The sequence below is a fragment of the Xenopus laevis genome, chromosome 8S (genome assembly GCF_017654675.1).
Source record: "Xenopus laevis strain J_2021 chromosome 8S, Xenopus_laevis_v10.1, whole genome shotgun sequence".
NCBI classification, from domain to species: domain Eukaryota; kingdom Metazoa; phylum Chordata; class Amphibia; order Anura; family Pipidae; genus Xenopus; species Xenopus laevis.
Genome location: NC_054386.1, coordinates 26882906 through 26905142, shown reverse-complemented (window position 1 = coordinate 26905142; position 22237 = coordinate 26882906). Strand labels below are relative to the sequence as shown.

At 41.0% G+C, this 22237-nt stretch overlaps 1 protein-coding gene across 1 annotated transcript; it reads left to right on the top strand.

Moving 5' to 3' along the window:
- Window positions 1-16420: 16420 nt before the first annotated feature.
- LOC108699867 (C-type lectin domain family 10 member A) lies at window positions 16421-21730 on the top strand. The gene is made up of 6 exons (XM_018232506.2): window positions 16421-16725; window positions 17806-17921; window positions 18911-19273; window positions 19912-20063; window positions 20155-20264; window positions 20863-21730. The coding sequence occupies exons 1-6, from the start codon at window positions 16493-16495 to the stop codon at window positions 21023-21025; spliced, it is 1137 nt and encodes a 378-aa protein (XP_018087995.1). The 5' UTR covers window positions 16421-16492; the 3' UTR covers window positions 21026-21730.
- Window positions 21731-22237: the final 507 nt, after the last annotated feature.

Here is a 22237-nt window from a genome sequence, read left to right as displayed (position 1 = left end):
AATGGGTTTCCGGATAACTGGTTTCCAGGATAACGGGTTTCCGGATGACGGATCCCATTCCTTACTCGACATAAGTTTTATACCAATAGCCTATTGCCTTGGCTGGGTTAATCAATAAAGGCACCTGCAGGAATTGCACAGATTTGAGCATAACATGGAGAAGCATTATTATTTTTAATTTATGAACAGAGTAGACATCGATAAGGGCTGAATTATGACTCATTTTTGGAGTTTTGGATTGTCCCAGAACTTTCATAGGGAACAGAGTCTGTTTCTCTTAAACAAAAACCAGATCACAAGAGCATAAAACCTTCATGGGTTATTCCCAGCAGTTATGGGCAGAGCACCACTATTAGAATCAGTTGGTTTTTGACAAGAATAACCTATGCTTATTATAGTTAGGAGAAGCTGCCCCTGCTAATGATCCTGGCAGAACACAGTGCCCGTGTCTAGAATGGGTCTGGGCATGGGGCAAGACAACTGCTGCCTTATGACATATGCTAGAACTTAAAAAGTACATTTGACACAATGGCAAAAATCCAGTCAATAATAATAATACAAAACAGTGTGTCTCGGTGTTAAGGTCCCAGCCTAGAGGTTTCCATCCCTACTTCTAATTCGTTTTCCAAGGGCAAGAAGAGGATCTTCCTAGGTACCTTCCATAGGCTGAACAAATCACTTATCTTTCCATTTACACCTTGCAGAGAAGGCCCCTTCCCAATCAGCAGTCTGCGCTCACCCGTTGCACTGTTAGTGTTTCCAGTGACGCTTTTTCCATTAACTCGCCTATTTGGAGTAGAGAGAAAGGAAGATGCGGTATTTGCTCAGCTTGTGGGAAAAAAAAGGGAAAAGGACACTAGGTCCATGAACAAACAAGCCATTGGGAAGATTCTGGGTGAGGCTGTGTCCTCCCCTCCTTACTTTACAGAGGAATATTTTCCTGTACCTCCGGCTGCCAGGCATGAGCTGTACCGACTCTCATGATGTTTTGCAATCGTTTATGTAGGTTTTATATAAAGGCCACTCTGTGAGAGCAAATTCATATAATTTTTGCACACGTAAGCCAAGGAGAATTATAATAGCATGCATGTTGCTTTGCTGTTTCTCCAGACGGCTAATTTCCTGCATGCTCTTATGGAAGGCCCGGATTTGTCAATGGCAATGTTATTACAGTAAACAGTCTGCTGTAGAAATAGGCACAATTACACAAAGTATGTTATGTCCAGTTTATGCCCTGAACGTACCATTACTGCTTCAGTTATACCACGTGGCACATACATCAAGAATGATGGATAAGTGAGAAATGAAATAGATAATTATGCCAGTCGCCTTGTTCCTCAGTGAATGGGGTCGTGGGATACTTTGTCTCTAAAGCTGCCCATATATGTAGCAAAACAATAAGAAGAAATACATATTCCGTACACATATGGTGGCCCGACGATCCCGACCAATATCTATATACTCTACCATGCATAGATGTCAGTTTGTCAGACGTTACAGTTGCCCATGCATTAGGTTGGTCAGTTGGGTACCGTATGGAATCATTCAATATATGGCCATGTTTACGCCTGAAGAAGGTGTTAAAGCTAATATACAGCATTCTGCATGTACCAGTTATAAAGAAAAGTCTTCCCAAATGAGCGATTGAACTGCTAGTAAACAGCCCACGAGCACATACACACACACACACAGACAAGAGCAATTCCTGGTGCCATTCCTGAAAGATGCCGCTATGTATGTGCAATTGTATTCTGCCCATGATGGAATGCCACTAATCCCTATAAAATATGTCCAACTGCAATACGAGAAGTCAAAGGCACGCCTGTTCTGTACATCGAGTAATCTACATTTTCTGGATTCCAAAGGGAGCTAAAAATCATCTTATTGTATATTTTTCTTGGCGAGGTTCTCAAGATTTGAAAGACACCGTCTGGCTTATAAACACATGAATTAGCAAAATCTGCTACAAGCCCAGGAGCAGAACATTATTATATAGAAAACAAATGGTAAAATGGATTTAATACACTATCACAAAGGACTTCCTCCTACCTAAATGTGTTTAGAGTTAAAAATCCATCTAAACCATCCAAACAGTATGACGGGTTAGGGGATGTGGCCTGGCGCAAGTCATTTATATACATGTGTTTTGTTTGTTTAGTTACCCTCAGCCAGGGCCAGAACTAGGGGTAGGCAGAAGAGGGAGCTGTCTAGGGAGCAATGATAGGGGGGTGCTGGACAGCTACCTCTAAAATTGTCTTCCGCCTAGTCCTGTCCTGCCCTCAGCTTACAAGCCTAAAGCTTGTGCAGATTTTACAAGTGGCGTAACTACCGGGGGAGCAGGGGGTGCGATTGGGCCAGGGCCCGCACCCCCTCAGGGCCCCCCGGTAGATCGCGCGCCACTGAGTTTTTTACTAATTTCGGCTATACGGATGGGGTGGGGGCCCGGCTACACGACGCGCGCCAGGGCCCGCCACCCTCTAGTTGCGCTACTGGATTTTACCCTTGTAGCCGATGGACGAATGAACATTCCAATATTCCAACCTGCCACTAACCATTTAGCATTCATGAAATACAACAAATGTTCATCCCATGACAGCAATCGTAGGAAAGTCATGTTCCACAAATAAAAGTGACAGTTAGCTACTGATATGTTCAGAAATATAATCATAAACCAGCAGAAATCTTCTAATCTGTCCCATCAACTAAATAAGCGATTGCCATGACACAAAAAATGTCAGGTCCGAAAATCATTCGAAACTTCAATTCGTATGACTCTGTCTCTGTGTCTAAGGCCAGCTTAAAGGAAAACTATACCCCCAAAATGAATACTTAAGCAACAGATAGTTTATATCAAATTGAATGACATATTAAAGAATCTTACCAAACTGGAATATATATTTACATAAATATTGCCCTTTTACATCTCTTGCCTTGAACCACCATTTCGTGACTCTATCTGTGCTGCCTCAGAGATCACCTGACCAGAAATACTACAACACTAACTGTAACCGGAAGAAGTGAGGAAGCAAAATGCAGAACTCTGTCTGTTAATTGGCTCATGTGACCTTACATGTGGTTTGTATGTGTGTACAGTGAATCTTACGATCTCAGGGGGCGGCCCTTATTTTTTAAAATGGCAATTTTCTATTTATGATTACCCAATGGCACATACTACTAAAAAAGTATATTATTATGATAATGGTTCATTTACATGAAGCAGGGTTTTACACATGAGCTGTTTTACTCAGTATCTTTTAATAGAGACCTACATTGTTTGGGAGGTATAGTTTTCCTTTAATATTGGGGATAGCTGTATAGTGTTTGATCAACAGGCAAAGACTGCCTATAGAACCAAGTATTCGAGGCCTGAATATTTACCTTGCAACCCCCCTCTCCCTTGTTATTTTAATAGGAAACCGGAAAAGAACAGAAAAATACCCAGCTAATTACGTGTTGCTGTTACCTTCCTTGCTAAACCAATGAACCATAAAGGAGCTGAAATGGTGCCAATTGACAGAGGAAACTAACCCTTTCCTCTGCGACTGGCATTCCGGCTGAAAAATGCACAAATGCCTTGGTCTTCTGTGATGTCTATTGTAAAGCTCGAATGTCCAATCTGTCGAAAACATTGGTTTGTCTCTATAAATAGGACAAAAATGCAAATGGCAATGCCATATCTCAGATCTTTCTAAATAACAGATCCCATACCTGTGTACTGTTATGGGTGAGAACATTACATGTCAGGCCATTCAATAGACATGGAGCACCAGCAGACATGTTTTTCAAAGTGTGAGGTCTGAATGGGAGACATCTGTAATAACCTCTACCAGGCTGCTCCCTGTACTTGCTCCTGTGAGCACTTATTGTATATTTATTTGATTTTGCAACTCACCTTTATGGAACAACTGGGTTTCCTTAGTTCCAGCTGCTGTCATGAAGTTCTACTATGCCTCCCAATGTTTCACTGGGGATACTTTGGGTTTCCAGGCCTCAATAACTGAGAGTTAAACATCTGAGATATCATTTCAAACTGAAGATTACAGAAACTTATATTGGCCAGACACAGTAAGATCCTTCTGACCCAACAATCGGCCAGATTTGTAAGCAGAAGATCTACTATTATGTGAATCAGATAACTGGGGGAGGGGGGGGGGCACTAATGGCCACAGGCTTGAGCAATGGCAATCAGACAAATGGACACCAATGTGTTGAATGGGCAATTGAACCAGTTTCTCAACACTAATTTATTGACCAGGGCTTAACCTTAAACTATCACACTGGAGCTAAAGGAAGGGAAGGGTTTGGTTATACAGAGGGCTTTTTAGTGGGCTGCTGATTGGTTTGGACTCTATTCCGAAAGACAAAACATTACTTTCAGATATAGAATTTGCACTGGTTACTGCAAGAAATTACAAAGATCACACATATTTCTCAGTAAAACAATAACCAAAAAGTTTGTTAGACACAAGACCAATTTATTGAAGTGACGTTGAAACAGAGTGTTTATGGCTGGGGTGCCCAAAAGGTAAATCGGGATCTACCAGTAGACCTTTAGCTGGTGATCAGTAAATCTCAAGACACTGTCAACAAACAGCTTGTATAAATTACCCTCCTGTCTCATGCTTTTCATTCAGATATTTATTATGTTAAGGTAACAAGAAATAGTTGTTTGTTAAACAAATATAAATAATTTCATAAATCAATATAATATTTAAGTATTATTATCCATGGAACAGAATGCTAACAATGCTTTTATGGATATAGTTCATAACTGGACAACATCACTAAAAGTAGACCCCCACATTAGTAAAGTATGGGCACCCCTGGTCTATGGCTCCTTACAGAAGCCCCACAATCCACACATTGCCAGTCTGGCCTACACTCAATGGCAACCCATGTATGGCCACTATTGCTGTATTTGCCTTGTGGCAGTGACAATTTGCCCTGTGAAACAGGAGTATATGACTATTTCCAGGTAAAAAAAAATGCCTTATAATAAAAGTTGAAAAAATGGTGGCGTCAGTGTTTTGAAGTTTGCTCATGTACCGAAAATAGCCGCCTGCTCGATGGCCTCTTAGTCATTCAGCCCAATATGTCCAAAGAAAACCCACATTTGTAACAGGAAGCGCCTTTGAAGTCAGAGGCTGTGTTTGATGAGAGGTTCCTGGCTGAAATCACATGCAATGCGATAGGAATTTTATGGGTTTTGCCTACTCCGGCTCATGTTTATCAGGAGCATTGGGGTAGCATACAACATACATTGCCAATATATTTCTACTATTCTAGAACACAAGCAGCCGATTGTCAGCCAGAAACAATTATAATAGCACAGTGCACTTAGGCTTTCTAATGATATTGAAAAAACTGTCTAAAAAGCTCTGAAAAAGAAGAATCGTGCCCGAATATCGATTCGCTTAATAGCCGAGACTGGACGTCATGCTCGTTTCATTCAATGTGTCGGAACGATTAGCAGGTGCGGTGCCATAATCTGGATCCTAACAGATTACAAATTGTACTGTAGCATGTAACCACAGGTATTCAGTATATTGTCCCTTGGCTACACAGGATGGTGGTGCTAAACTCACAAGGTGAAAGGATGACAAGCGACTGAGTAATTTATACCCAGTAAAGCTGGCCCTGCACTGGCAGATACCCCCTTGTCTTAGGTCACAAAGCAAACAGATCTCTGGTGTTTTGCCTTTAGAACTTCTCCCAAGAACATTCTTGGAATGAGGGTGCATTCACTATCTGACATTTTTTTTTTGCACTTTGCCAAATGAGGTTGATCTGAAGAATATCCGCAAATACCCACCTGAACTGTCTTTAGGGGGTCCTAATAGGGTGGAATGCCAAGGCCTTGCTGAGCAGCAGTTGCGGTTGGTGGAGGGAGATTATAGTAAAGTTGGGCAGGATACAGGCCATAAAGATACTTTAGTTGTTACTTTTTTATTTGTCCAAGGCAACAGAATTCATTTGGCTCTGATTGGTTATAAACCTTAAATAATCCTTTCCGTCAGCTGGAAATTTATCAGAAAATCAGCGCCAGCAAAAACAGCCAAGTGCAAACAGCCATTTTATGTCTTGTTTTCTCTTGGATAATGAAAACCCAGCTGTCTGGTCACTGATTGGCTGCTCAGGTTTTCAATAGAATGTCGTCTTATAAAACATTCAGTTCTCACTGAGGTTTGTGTCAGTTGGGCAGTAGACACTGCAAGATTTACATTTAACAAACACAAGTCCCAGTATAATGGAACCATTACCAGAAATTACATTTTTTTTTAAAAAAAAAATAAGCATTGAGGGTGTTAAGGGAATTTGCATTACACAATGAAGGCAGCGGAAGACAATTCTAAAGGTTTTCGGGAATGAGCTTATTGCCCCGTTTTCACCATAAATCGCATCAACGAAGAGATCAAAACAAGAACTCACATTTAATGCATTCCTGAGAACTAATTGCTGGTTCCTATGACAGTCTAAGTTTCTTTTGCCATTAATAACACTTAATAATGGTCTCTGGTGTGTCTCTCTAAGATTCAAATGAACACCCTAAAATACAAGGAGGGGCTATTTGCAAAACAGCTGTGCCGAATTGTGGAGCAAAGTAACTTTGAATAAGCAGAAAATATTTGATGGCAAATGTATTTTTTGCCTGTATTCTGTCTTTCATGCACAGGTTCCTTTAGAGGGAGAACTTCATTGAGAGGGTAGTTGGATGAAATATGGTGCATCATTAGAAAGCTGTAAAAATCTCCCCTGAGCAAGTGAATCCAAGCACTCACATACAGGCTTTAATTTAGGGATGAGTTTGCCCAAATTAACCTGAATTCAACCCAAACCCTCTGATCAGTGGCGTAACTACCGGGGGAGCAGGGGGTGTGATTGGGCCAGAACCCGCACCCCCTCAGGGCCCCCCCTGCAGCTCGCACGCCACTCTCTCCTTAGGGAAATGCGTCCGTTTCCGGCTTTACGGAGGGGGTGGGGCCCGGCTGCACGTCCCGCGCCAGGGCCCGTCCCCCTCAAGTTACGTCTCTGCCTCTGATTCCTAATATGTATCCACACCAGCCGAAGCTCCTCATCTATTTTATGATGTACACCTGGCCTAACTCCCATCTGATAACATATATGGATGGGATCAGCTGGCCAGGATTTGTGGAAAGACCACAAAGGCCGAGGCCTAGAGCAGCAGGATTTTAGGGGGGCGGCATGGTGCCCAACCACACCTGCATTTGTTTGGAAGCACTGGTGATCAGTAGCGATCCTAGAGGGGGACTGGCCCTGGTGCGTGACGCGCAGCCGTGCCCCGTCCCCCTCGGTACGGCCGCATTTGGCCGCATTTGTATGTGGCGCACGGCCCTGGGGGGGTGCGGGCCCTGACCTGCTCGCACCCCCTGCTCCCCCGGTAGTTCCGCCACTGCTGGTGATTAGCATGATTCGCATGAGATGCAATAGTTGCTAGACTCTTCTGCACCAGTCCCCACAAGCAAAGGAAAGGGGACTGGGTGATGAATGGAAGTGGGCCTAGGGGTGCGTGCTATGTAAATCTGGCCCTGATCCCCCACCACCATCTCTATCTTGCTACCAGGGCTCAGTTTTGGCCCAACCTGCCCAGCCAGCAGCTAAAACCCTCATCATTAGTTTGATTCTTTATAGTTCCTGCACTTGAGTAACTTCTTACTCAATTTGTTAGTATTTATCCCCATTCCTCTTGGCTCTTGCTACAAGCAGACCGAAACAATGAAACTAGAACTCTCCACTTACAGGAATGAGGGAAAGTTCAGCGTAATGCTAAGACAAACTGCTTTTGTTTCATGGTGACGGGCCTGTAAACATGTTTCATGCTGCACGGGGTCGTGCTGAGTGTAGATGCATTTTTGCAAGGAACTTGTCTCTCATTGAAATACTGGGATTGTTTATAAACTTCATGAAAATGTTATTGAAAGGGTTTCTTTGCTGTTAGCTGCCTTGTTCAAATGGTTTTCTGTGGAGGCCAAATATAATAATGTATATAACAGTCCTTTTTGTACATACTGGCAACCTTTTTTATATCTTAGGTAGTCTTGTGTGCTTATGTGACATTTAGGTTTCAGATTTTGCCTTGACTGCATGTGGATCTTGAATTAGAATTGATAGAAATTCTCAACTTAACCCTGGATTGGTGCATGATGGCATGTGCTGTCTTCTCCTACTTCTACTGCCACTTCTTCTACATTTTTGCCCCCGATGAAGACCACCTTTTGTGGTTGAACCGCATTGGGCTTTTTTATGATGTGATTATTTAATAAAGACTTTTGTATTTTTATTTATGGAGTGGCCAATCCCTCAGCTTCTTTTTTTTTAATGGATTTGGGATCATTTGTGGGCTGATTCCAGTGGATTGTAATTTTCCTAGGGTGTGCATTCCCCATATTGTTACTAACATTTACCCACTTTTATGGCATCAGTGTGGCATTACTGTTTAGCGATGGGCACCCTCTATTCTTGGAATAGTCTTGCACTGTTATCTTCAGATCTCTTTCTAACGCATATGCACATTTTACTCATTCCAATGCGGAATTTAGCGTCAGGAATCCCTTAAGACCCCTTTTTTGAATGGGAACAAGCACAATATTAGGGTTGTACATCAGCGAGGGACTCTTTTCCTTTCGAAATAAATAGTTCTTTACTGAACTTTGATAAAATGATTCTGTTATTGAATGTTACAGCTTTAAATACACTTATATGATATGAGTAGGGAGTATTTGTAGGGAGCTGGAATAGGCCACTTTTGAAATCCTAGGGGTGCAATCAACTCATTGATGGAGTCCATATGGAATCTAAGGGCTTCTTGATTTCCATGCCTCATCTCTCATCTGTGAAATGTGATATCTTTGATGGGAATGGCTAATCTTCGTCAAGTAGAAAGCAGGTAGCCATTGGGGAAAGTTCCAACGTTTATACAGCTATAGCAGGAAGGTACATCATTATTTGTTGGGATGCTGTAGAATACAAATGGTTCAAGGCTCTCATAAACATAATAAAAATAGCATTGTACCACTGAAAGCAGTGCAACTACCTTTCCAACCCAGCTCGATGTTGTACAATCACTTTCGTCAGCATTTTTCGCATTATTAGAATAATTTGCAACAGGTGATCCACAAGACAAAGACTTGCAGATGTTTCACCTATGGAAGTGCAATTTCCAGAGGAAGACAAGCCAACTCATGTGCAGTTTGCGCTTAAAGATATACATAGCATTAATGAGACTCCTATGAAAATAAATTCATATTCTACAACAGTGATCCCCAACCAATGAGCATTACTTGTGTTTTCGGGCAGTGGTAGTGGGTTGAGTTTTAGGATGAAGCTCTGTTGGGTCATGTAGCTTAAAATATGGCTTGTTGGGTGTGGACCCACCCAATTAGATCTGCAGAGGTGTCTATCTTTATATGTAGGTTTAAAACAAATATATTCATGTTATATTTCAGATTAACTGCAGATTGGTTCAAATTTGGGAGATGGTTACAGATTGTATCCAATAAAATCGAAGTTAATAAGCGGTGTTTGTGTTGCCAGAGTTGTGTGTTTGTTGGCAGACAGGAGAGCATATCTACTCTACAATAAGAATGCATGATATTCTGGTACCAGCTCCAGGACAGAACACTCTCTCTCTCCCGACAAATAAATAGCTGCGTGATAACATAGTTATTTATTTATTTTCCTGTCTAAAGTGGAATCATTTTGACATTTTTGATACATAAATAAGAAATGTGTGAATTTCCTGCCCCTGACCTGTAATGCGATAAACATCCATCAGTAGGAAATGCCCCACTTTGCTGCTGTACAATTGCCTACGCACTTGCTGCCGGGAGCCTGCACAGCCAGCTCTGTTCTGCTGAGCACACAATGGGGCTATGGGGGAACAACAATGCACTTCCTTCAATACACTCTGCTAACCACAATCATTGGCCTCTGGAGAATAAGAAACCTTGCCAAGTGTTTAGTGAAGGAAAATCATTTCATATTCAGGATCCAGTTTTCTGGCCTGATTATTCTCAAGCAGAAGGATATGTGCTGTCCTATTGTACAACATGACCTATTCCTATAAACAATGTTACAACAAAAGCAACAGAGGAGACATCACCTTGAGGTTGACTGAGACCACTGTGGGAGTTAACATGGCTACATATGGGACATTTCTGGGGTTATCTGACAGATTAGCCCCACATGTGTACATTTTTTAGACTGTTAGCCCATAGGGGCAGTGTAGGAATTGGGCCCAGGTGTCAGTGGGCCCTCTCGTTTCTAAGCATTTAGCCTATTTCATGGTCATTCCCATTAAAAAGAATCGAATATAGTAAGTAGATATAAAGACTTTGAGAATAAAGAGGTTGAGTGAGGAGGAATAATCATTTGGAAAGGGGGCCTGTGGTATAAGGTTTTATGGTGGGCCCCTGTTATAATATTTGTGGTGAGCCCCTGGTATAAAGTTTTATGGTAAGCCCCTGGTATAAGGTTTTGTGGTCGGCCCCTGGCATCCCAGTCTGACAATACATAGGGGAAGTGACTTCTTCATCCTACACATGATACCAGTACTTGTTCTGTGTACAATGTGCTACAATACAAGACTGACTGAGCAAATGCAACAGAATAAACATGGCGGCAGTAAGAGAAGAGGCAAGCTTTTTATGAAAACACGTTGCACTGGAATAGCTGTCATGTAAATGTGCATGAATAAGTGATTGTCATCCCTGCACTCATTGCAGCATTGGCAAATGGGGGATTTTCTTAAACTGCCCTGTGTGCCTTTGCCCCAAGGGTTTATAAAGGTGCTGAGCATATATACAGAATGTGTACTGTATTTGTCAAACTCCTGGTGCATTTTGTTAGAATGATTAAAAGAACAAGATAAAAGTAGTTATAATCCTATTTGGCTGCCTCTGATAACCCAGGCATTCTCTGCTCGTACATGATGTCAGCATTCATTTCCAGTTTGTTCTGTCCTGCCGTTTCCTTGAAAATGACCACATCTACACATTTCTGCATTCCGCCCCAAATCCCACATTTTTTTGTCTTATTCCTTCAACAAATAATAAAAAATAATTAAAAACACGCTTCTCTAAAATGGGAGCATTGTGTGTGTTTACATTTCTGCAATCTTGAAACATGTTTACACATATAGGACTGCTATCATCTTATGAAAAATTTCCTATACACACGCCACAACGGGAGGTCAACAGAGAGAGAGAGAGAGAGTGATAGATAGATAACAGATTAAAGCTAGAGCGAGAGAGAGATAGACAGAGAGAGATAGATTTAGAGAGCAATATAGAGAGAGATAGAGTGATAGAAAGAGAGATAGAGAAAGAAAGAGAGTGATAGAAAGAGAGATAGATTAGAGAGATAACTAGGGACAACAATAGATAGACAGAGATTGATAGATAGAAAGAGAGAGAGAGATAGATAGATAGATAGATAGATAGATAGATAGATAGATAGATAGATAGATAGATAGATAGATAGATAGATAGATAGATGATAGAGAAATAAAAAGCAGAGTGCTGACAGTAGGGGGCTGCAATGCTGTTGAAGATATCATTGTAAATAAATTGCATTAGACATGTAATACTGAAGAGAATGATATCTACAGTATATGCTGGGTCCTCCATAAAGTGTTGCTGTTTGGGTTCATGTGTATAATAGAGGCCTCTCGTTGTGTAAGGACCCTTTCTGATCCCAGTTATATTGATATACTTCCGTATCTGTAAAATACTTGCCCTAATATTTGTAGTTGGCAGACAGGTAATTACTAGGGATAGAAAGAAGAAAGTCACCCCTAACTGTAATATTATTCTGTTGATCTCAACAGGTAATGTCCTTTACTAAAAAGAGTACAACACAGCCAAAAATGTGTTGAATGGCATGCTCATGTGCTGGGACAGGCGCTCTTTTCTAAGGACAACCAACACTTCAACAATTCAGCAGCAAAGACATTGGGAAAGAAAGAACCACAGCAATGTGATGTATGCGGAACTGTCATTGTTTATACTTGACAGCCAAGGCTTTGGAATTGGGGGGGGGGGGGTTACTGACTTCAAATGGTTTAGCCTTCTTACAAACAATGGAGAGGGTCCACCATCAATGAGTTTCTCATCTGCCTTGGGATAATGTAGCAACACCTCGAATTGGCTGTTGCCAAGCCTTGGATTACCTACAGAGTCATGATGTTATTACACTAGCAAACAACAGGAAGCATTTCAATGTCCTACACTTGTCATTGCACTTTGTCTGCATTAGAATATGTGATATTGTAGTTCCTTGGGATAAGAATACAAGCCATCAGGAAGGCACCTTTTGTTTCACTAGGTCACAATTCAACCTGAATACCATAACCTTTGTTACAGAGGCCATCACATGGGAAATAATCATTTCACAGGTCTTCTAATTCCTTTCAGATGAGGCCTAGGGCAGCAAAACAATATTTGCGTTCATTAAGGATACCCCCCTCCTTTATTCTTCCTTAACAGCATGCTGTACAAACTGTATTCATCAGCAACAGCCGGCTCCAGGAAAAACACTTGCAAATCAAAACAAAACCCACAGTCAACCAGCCAAAAACTATAATGACAATGGAGCCTGTATTAGTCATGGACATGGAATTCAAGAAGGGTGTTTAAATGTCCCAAAGCTTCCTCACTTAGATGTATCGGCTTTTCATCTTAATCCCCCTGCAACTTGTGTCAATAAAGTGCAAAGGCCGCAGCTGGCTATGAAAGAGGCTTCCTGACTTGCTACTGGTATGAAGCCTTGGAAAATAAACTGTAGGGTGGCAGCGGATGTAAGGCAAGCAAACAATGGAAATAAGAAAGGAATTAATACAAATATTATGAAAAAAAAGAATGGCAAGAATTTATTCTAGACCTGGGAGTCATATAATTTAGGTGGCCAAAATTCCGTTCTGTGGAATCATCCGTTCATTTTAAATGAATGTTCCTGTAACAAAAAAGGTCATTTTCAAACCCAATAAAAATTCCATTTCTATTTGAAATCTTCTCCGAGAATAATAAAACAATATCTTTCTTTGAGCAGTGGCATACTTTCAGACACAAATTTTCCCACGCCATCTGAGTTTGTGATCCAAAGGTGCCCTTATTGTTGGAGACGCTGGCATATCTGGTAGACTATGTACAGAAATCCCAATCAATAACTAATCAGCTTCAGAGGTGATCATTCCACCTGACTGAGGCCCTGGTTTCTGACTACAGCCACCGTGTGGTCTTTTCCTGGAAGAGAACTGGATGAACGTGCATCAGAATAAGACTTTGTCATTTTCTAAAAAGAATTTACAATATTTTAAAACTTTGACCATTTTCTGACATTGACACCTTATAATTAGGCTGTTCTGGGTTTCCAGAAAACCAACAATATTCTGTATGCTGTGGGACAGAAGAAACTCAACATTCCAAGCGGTGGCTGCCAAGTATCAGTACCAGTGTTTGACTACACGGGAATCCAGGAAAGGAAAGTTGAATAGCCTTCCAACAGACTATAAAGTGTTTGAAATGATCGTCACCGGCGGGTTTGGAATGAATTATGAATGAATTTGTACGGCTGTGTGAATCCAAACTTCATCTGAATTCATAGCATAAAAATATCTTCAACATTGGACTATACACATCTGTTTGCATGATTCTTCATATGTGCATTATATCCATATGATCCTGACTAATATCTGTCACTATGGTCATCGGTTGGCCCATTTATCAAGTAGGTTAAAAAAATCGTATTTTCCGATGTTAGAGCTGTTGATCTGATGAATGGGAAGATGCCCATGTCTTGTACTGTCCCTGCTACTGTATCTGTCTATTTGACCCATATCTTATGGTATAATGGCTACTATCACAGTAGAGTTGTATTAAGCCAATTCATTAAAAGTGGACCCCCAATGCCAAATTAAAAAAAATCCGTAACATTCTAGCAACCGTCCCACCTGATGATAAAGTTTCTGTTTTTATGTTTTTATCTAACTGGGATTCCTTCACAGCAACTCATTGCTAAACAGAGAAAATGCTTTAGTTCTCTAATTGGATCCACATGGCTATTTACTTAAAGAGGAAGGAGAAAAAAAGGCACTTTGACCAGTGAGAAGTGATGTCATTAAAGATTTCAGGCTTGTTCCAGCAACTGGAAACCTCTGGTTAATTCAGAGCAGCCAACGGGGCAGAGAGAGAAAGATTTATGGGGGAATGCTCTCTCTCCAAATAGAAATATCCTGGAACCAAGCCGAATTTTGCTTTTAGTAAAGAGGATACATGATTGCACCATAGAACCTCAGAGCAGAAGTCATCTATTACTGGGCAAGTTCACCTCAAAAGACCATTTGAAGTTTAAGCAGTCAAATTCTATGGCACAGAATTCAAGAAGCCTGTTCATAGAGTCACCCAAAAGGCTTGAGCATTGCTTTAATGGGAATGCTTTTGTAAATCCAAGAGACATTCAATGAGTTTTTCTTTGGGATATTTCATAAAATTGCCATTTCCATGAAGATATTGTGTGATATTAACATCTTTGTTTAGCTGTCCTAACCCTTGTATCAGTTACAGAAAGGAATAAGCAAGGAATAATGGGAGTGTATCACACCAATGGAATTAGCAGTGAATAAAAAATAGAAATAGAAAATTGAATAAACAGCTTTAAGTTTTCATTTATTTTAGCAGTGTAAAATGCTACATGTTTATCAAGTGTACAAAGTGCAGGGTATCATGGGAAGAAATACTCTCTCCAAAGCCAGGAACCTCCCCCATTCACCTCTTAAAGTGACAGAATTTATACATTGTAGTACACAATGTTGTGGAAATTACTAAATTTCAAAAAACAATTCTAAAAATGTCCACATGTTCATAGTAATTTAGTTCAATCAACCGATTTGGTATGTCCATGTGATCCATCCGTTATAATGTGTGCTATTTACAAGTCTTTTGAGTCCATAACAGAGGTAAACATATAAGTACCGCTAGAGAAAGCCTACTTAAGGGTAGGGACACACTGGGCGATTTGGGGAGATTTAGTCGCCTGGCGACTAATCGCCGCGACTTTCCACGACCAATCTTCCCCGAATGCCTCCCCTCACTCTGCGCCTGGATAAAATGAAAAATCGCCTGCGCTAATCACACGCGGCGATTTGTTTTCCGAAGTCGCCCGAAGTTTCCTCATGAGGCAACTTCGGGCGATTTCGGAAAACGAATCGCCGTGTGTGATTAGCGCCGGCGACTTTTCATTTTATCCAGGCGCAGAGTGAGGGGAGGCATTCGGGGAGAAAAGTCGCTGCGATTAGTGGCCAGGCGACTAAATCTCCCCAAATCGCCCAGTGTGTCCCTACCCTAAGGGTTACGGTAGACCTGTAGTATACAGTAATCATTACTATATATAGATAACCAGCTTGTTAAGATGTAGCTCCTGTATCAGTAGAGTTTATTTACACATTATTTATTTATTTACTTACACGGCAGGAGTTCCGTGAATTCAAGGGCTAGCTGGTTCTTAGTACCTGAGGAAAGAAATTAACAATATCAGTTTGTAATTGTTTTATTTTTTTAGTAATTTTAGTAATTCCATGTACAACAATGTATAACTTCTGTCACTTTAAGAGGTGTATGGGCTTTGGAGAGGGCGTTTATTCCCATGATACTCTGCACTTTGTACACTTGAAAAAGGGTTCTACCCGAAACATGTAGTGTTTTACACTGCTAAAATAAATGAAAACTTGCAGTTTGAAATCACTGCCTTAAAGCTGTTTATTCCAGTTTCTACAATTATCCTGATTACTTAAAGGGTTACACAGACTCCTGGAATTTTTGCAGCTGCACAAACTTTCTATTGGTTACGTTTGAGCCAGCATCTTGTTTTTCTTCAGCTATTCAAATAAAAATAAACAGGCTGTTGCCTTGAGTGCCAGGATAAAGTGTTGCAGATAGTACAGATATGGGCACCGTCCTGCAACCAGACACAGAGTAGCAACAAACACAATAGCTGCTCTGTAGGCATTTGTCAAGAAGGCAATTGTTTTGGGTACGTGCATGGCCAGTAGATTAAGGAAGGCTGTTTGCATAGGTAGACACTTGTAATGATATGAGGCCCTAGTGCACCCAACAACTAACGTGATGAGCCAAGAGGACTTGGGGTGCACCTGTTGCACATATATTGAAAGCCTCTCTGCAGACACAATTATCTCTGGGAATTGTCCCCAATATTCAGCCTGTAGTTCTGCAGTGGCATCTCCAATGGCATATAGCATGGGAGAACTGAGTGGTACTAAAGTCGGATGCTTCCACAATACTTGTGCTTTTGGGTACTGGAAGAGAGAAGTTGGTGTGTGTTTGTTGGTGACCGTGTAACAATTGTGGGTTGGCAGGAGGGAGTTAGCAAGGACATGCTACAAAGTGACATGTGCCTGGGAGGGAGAGGCACATAGAAAGTTAGGCTCTCAGAGCCCTGGAACATAGAGTCAGAACAAGAGATGAGTGAAAATTGTACATTGACTGTAAGTCAGAGTAAGAGGGTTCTGTACCTGGCTCTTTGGAGTAGAGATCTTGGCAGGAATCTCAGGCTGTCCCCAATGACTAGAGGAGCCGTGGCTGATTCAGCCATGGACAGGAGTGCGCTTGCCGAGCTGGAATTTCGGACACTGACTGACCAGGTGTGCTGGAACTCTGACACTCTAAGAAGGGATGCAATGTCTACCAACAATGTGTGAGTCATACCCTTTTGTCTTGTGTGGATACCACAGGTTTTTTCCATATTTTAGAGGGTTCCAGGCCATCTTTTCTTTACAGCGTTACGTCAGACTCCCCTTGTCCTATTACACAATACGTATATATATAACAGTCTCAATGATCTGTACTCCTCTCGGCAGTTCCTCTCATACACACCCGGGTGCTGCTCCTGGGGAATAGTAGATACAAACGAAAATAGTAGTGCACTCCTGGGATTTCTTCAATAAAAAATTAGTTTATTTTGTCATAATTCCAGTAATAAATGTTTCGGCTCATGTCCAGATCTTGATAAAGGCTCTGGACAGAGCCTAAACGTTGATTACTGGAATTATGACAAAATAAACTAATTTTTTATTGAAGAAATCCCAGGAGTGTGCTACTATTTTCGTATATATATATATATATATATATATATATATATATATATATATATATATATATATATATATATATATATATATATATATATATATATATATATATATAAAAGCCAGTGTAAGAGAAACATTGGGGTAACAGTCACCCTGCTATAGTTTCCGGGGTTGGCCCAAATTTTGCACTAACTGGTCTTTAGAGTAGGGTTGATCCAGTCTCATATATTTAATCATTTCCCTGTTGGCTATTTGGTGGGGCCATTTGGGAAACAGAACAGCCCAGTAATTCAGCGACTGGCATTGCTAGATATATATCTATATATATCTATATATATCTATATATATCTATATATATCTATATATATATATACATATATATATATATATATATATATATATATATATATATATATATATATATATATATATATATATATATATATATTGTGTGGAGTAGGCAGCTTTATATAGAAGTTCCAACATGCCCAGCAATTAAAATCTGCATTGCTCCAAACTGCTGACCCAGAGCCCCCCTGCGACAGTGCCGAGCTGCCTATTTAGCCCCACAGTATTAATAGTGGTGCTTTTCCCTTAGGTGCTCGCTTATTAACTCATTGTTGTTGTCACTTTTACTTTGTATTTTGGTGTAAGGTGATTGCTTTAGGCATTTCTTTCTTCCCTAGAATCTGTATGAAACCAGTTAGGAATCAAAGAAGTTGCCGCTGGCGCTGCCTTTTGGCAGGGGAGATTTTCCTTGTGATCCTGTTCTTTGTTGCCATCATCTTCCTGCTGCCTCTCTGTGAGTCCTGCTGTATTGTACATCAATCCCTCCATTCCTTGCCCTTTTAAAGGACCGAAATTCTACTTTGTAAGCGGTAAAAAAAAAGTTGCTATCACATGAGGCTACTCTCTTTCCCATGGTCAAGCAGGAACCTCACTTGCGTAAATCTAGAATTCCACAAGGACTTTCCAAAATACAGACCTCTAATTCTCTGTACTCCCTGCTAATGAGCTGCTCCTTTTCCCATGGCGGGGAAGGGGTTTTGCTTGATCTATACTTTTTTTAATTGCATCAATTCCTATGGGCAATGTAAAGTGGTGATGAGAGCTCTGGCCATTAGAGTGAGCGCTTCTTAAATGCTACACAGGCTGTACAAAGGGTTAAAGGAACAGTAACACAAAAAAATGAAAGTGTTGTAAAGTAATTAAAATATCATTTAGTGTTGCCCTGCACTGGCAAAACTGATCTTTTTGCTTCAGAAACACTACTATAGTTCATATAAACAAACCGCTGCGTAGCAATGGTGGAAATTGAAAAAAGGCTATATAGCACAGGTTAAATAGTGGATAACAGATAACACCACGAAGTTCTACAGAGCTTATCTGCTGTGTGACCTGAGCTTTTTCTCCTTTGAATGGCTGCCCCCATTGCTACACAGCAGCTTATTTATATAAACAATAGTAGTGTTTCTAAAGCAAACAAACCAGTTTTACCAGGGCAACACTGCATTATATTTTTATTACTTGTAAACACTTTTATTTTGTGATGTTACTGTTCCTTTAACAAGATATACCCTTTAATTATAGATCATTTTTACTCATCTTCTCTTAAACTTCAGCTGCATAAGTAAAACTCTGGAAAAGCTGCCAAAAAGAGGTGCAACTCCCAGAGTGCAGGAAACCCAACTGCAGTGACTTCATCTTTCATCACTGCCATATTTGCCTTCACACTTCCCTCCCAGTGTCTTTTCTGTACATTTCCCAATCATTGTGTCTTGTCACTCTTAGACCTACAGGACTACTCCCACCTGCAGAGAAACCAACAACAAATGGAGGCGCTACGTCTGAATATGAGTGACTCAATGGAGGAAAGAATAAAACGCCAAGAAGCTAGCCACCTACTTTCTAATAATGTGTCTTCCCTAAAGCAGAATGTCAGTTTCTTGCACGAGGTCCTCATCCCTGAGCTCCGGCTGAACCAAACCCAACTGCTGCAGGACATAGTGAGGCTGGAGACAAGCTATCGCAACCAAACCGACCAATATGGGGCCCTGCAGGAAACCTATGCCTACCTGAAAGGGAGTTATTACTTTCTTCCTAAGGAGAGCCCACTGCTTCACAACTGCAATGGACAGGACTCCAAGAATGGCTGTGAGTCAAGGAACTGCACTCAGGCTCTCAAGATACACCTATAATGAGCACCAACTGTGATATATATATATATATATAACCATATATATATAACCACAGGGTGTCACCAATACCTACTGAAACATGTCATACCTTACACACACTTACTATAAAGGTGGCCATAGACGCACAGATAATATCATACAAAACAAATTTTCGTCCGATATTCGTTGCGTGTATGGTGGAAAAAGAGCCGACCAATATCAGCAGAACACTTGGATATCGGTCGGCTCGCCGATCGGACTGGACAGAAAATTTTGATTGGGTGCCTTTGAAGGGACCCAAACATCGCCCATTGTTAGTGCTGAATCGTCAGATACAGGCAGAATTCTATAGTTTCTTCCCGTATATCTACCTGTATATCTGACGATTCAGCTCTACACGTGTGTATTGAAACTAACGATCTTTCTTGGAAAGATCTTTTCCAATAAAGATCGTAATTGTTATGTCTATGGCCACCTTAAGGCTCAAATGATGTCTAGTGTAATAAATCATTTGCTATAAACACAACAGGGGGTCTTATTACTCCCACCAATATATACCACAGGTTATCACTATAAAATACACTGCAGGTCCTCATGTGTCTAAATCTCTTGCAGACCGCGTGTGCCCCTTTTGCCTCCATGGGTGGTATTTCTTTGGCATGTCCTGTTATTTGCTGTCCTCGGATCCTCAAAGCTGGGAGGAGAGCTCTCTGTGGTGCAGAAAGGAAGGGGGCCATCTGGTGGTGATTAGCAGTATAGAGGAGCAGGTAGGAATCAGCCTGTGTGCACTGTACAATGTAGAGCAGCTGTTTATACAAAAAGACAACATCTCCTTCTTGCCTGTCTTCTCTTTCACAGAATTCTTTGCAAGACCTGGTGAATGAGACTGTTTGGATTGGCCTTTCAGACCGGGAAGTGGAAGGAGAATGGCGCTGGGAAGATGGAAGCCCCTTTGGGTCTGGTCCCAGGTGAGCAACAGGTGAAGGCAGGGACTGAGCAAAGGAGACTAGCCATTAGTAAAGAGCTAGGAGAAAGTTAGGCCTTGGGACAAAGCTCAATGCAGGTTTGAGCCTGAGGGTCCCAGATATCGTTTTCTTATTTGAGTATACCCCACTAGTTGTACGTTTAAGGCTTTTAGGCTTAATAGATGAGATTAGGCAGTGTGAGGTGCAGCAGGCATTCATCTGGAGAAGCAAGTGCCAATGGCAGACACATGGTCCAAGCACTAAACTATAACACAAGAAAACAAAGGTATCCAAGCCCATCTCTATAAATACACAAATTCCAGGGATGCCCCTTTGTATTGCACTTGTTGTGGGCAAGTCCTACCTGTGTATATACTGATACAATACACAATATACCTTTGTATTGCACTGGTATTTCATTGTTTGATAGATAACCACTGCTATAGTAAGGGCCCCTAAGTACAATTTAACCATTTAACTGACTGTGAGTATGTTGGGCATATGTTATTTATAGGACATTGGTGCTGTGTGCCAATTCTATCCTTTTTATATTTAGCCTTGCAATAAGGCTCCTGATGATTATCTTCTGCTCCCTTTGTAGATTCTGGGCCCCAGGTCGGCCTAATAACTCTGGGGATGACGACTGCATCACGTTGCTGCCTGCCGCTGGGTGGAAGGATGACAGTTGCATCAAGCTATACACAGGCGTGTGCGAGGACAGTGCTGGCGAGCTGACATTGCCCAGTAATGCGTCTCTTGTCTAGTCTGTGTCACTTGTTACACATCCAGAGGCCACAGTGGCCCCCACTCTCTGCTTCACACTGTCTGAAGCCAATAGTGAGTCAGGTGCTCAATTCTTGTGCAGTAGTTTCATTTGATGTGTTTGCTCTCTCGCACCCACTGTTTGCTGCTTTCTACACCAAATGCTTCTTCCCTCCAGGCAACAGGGGGTCAAAGTTTGGGGATGCTTGTTTAGAGTGTGAAAAATAAATCACATTGAATAGTGAGGCGACATGCCCTGTGCAATGCTTCAGTGCCCCAGAGCTGTGCCCAGAGCATTCCATTCTGTACCCCCAGCTATCTGGGACCTCAGCACGGGTTAAATGTCACTTACTGGAAATTTCAGCAGTAGGGGAAGGCTTCACGACGGAGCACTTTGATCTCATCCACTTTTGGCAATTTATTAAGGGTCTGGAAATGTTCCTGAAATTAGGAAGACTTCCAAGCACAAGGAGGCAGTTGAATTGCATCTCTTTAACTGCAGGGGGGTTGTCGTACACATTTCCCTCTCTTTTCAAAGGGGTGATACAGTGGAGGGACTTTGCCCAAAATAACACCAGCGGGATTACAATTCATCTCTTGTTCAGGGATGGATAGTTTATGATTGTTTATGTTTTAGGCTCTCGCTTATTTCTCTTTGTACAGATATAGAAACACTTAAGAGCCCTATAATAAATCTGAAAATAAGATTTACTGCCTATTTCTTTTTGCCATGTTTTGGCATCTCGAAAAAAAATTCAGCCTCGTTTATATACAGAATTATATACAGAATTCCTAACTATAAAAAGGCCGGTTAAAAATAAGTCGTGGGTGGATTTCCACTGGGCTCTTTGCTGCTGGTGCAGGAGTCCATTGGATTTAAAGATGCCCGTGTGTACATTGCCTAAGCATGGGACAACATGTGTGTATATATATATATATATATATATATATATATATATATATATATATATATATATATATATATATATATATATATATATATATATATATATATATATATATATATATATATATATATAGTTCCAGCTGTGGTGCACTCCAGTCAAGCGTTGTCTTCATGCCTGGGTGCTGTCAAATATATTGTAGAAAGTAGTTCCCTAAGATTGACGCACTCCAGGACTTCATAATGCAGTTTAGAAAAGAAAATTTATTGTCAATGTTTTGGTCCCATTCTGGGCCTTTCTCAGGACATA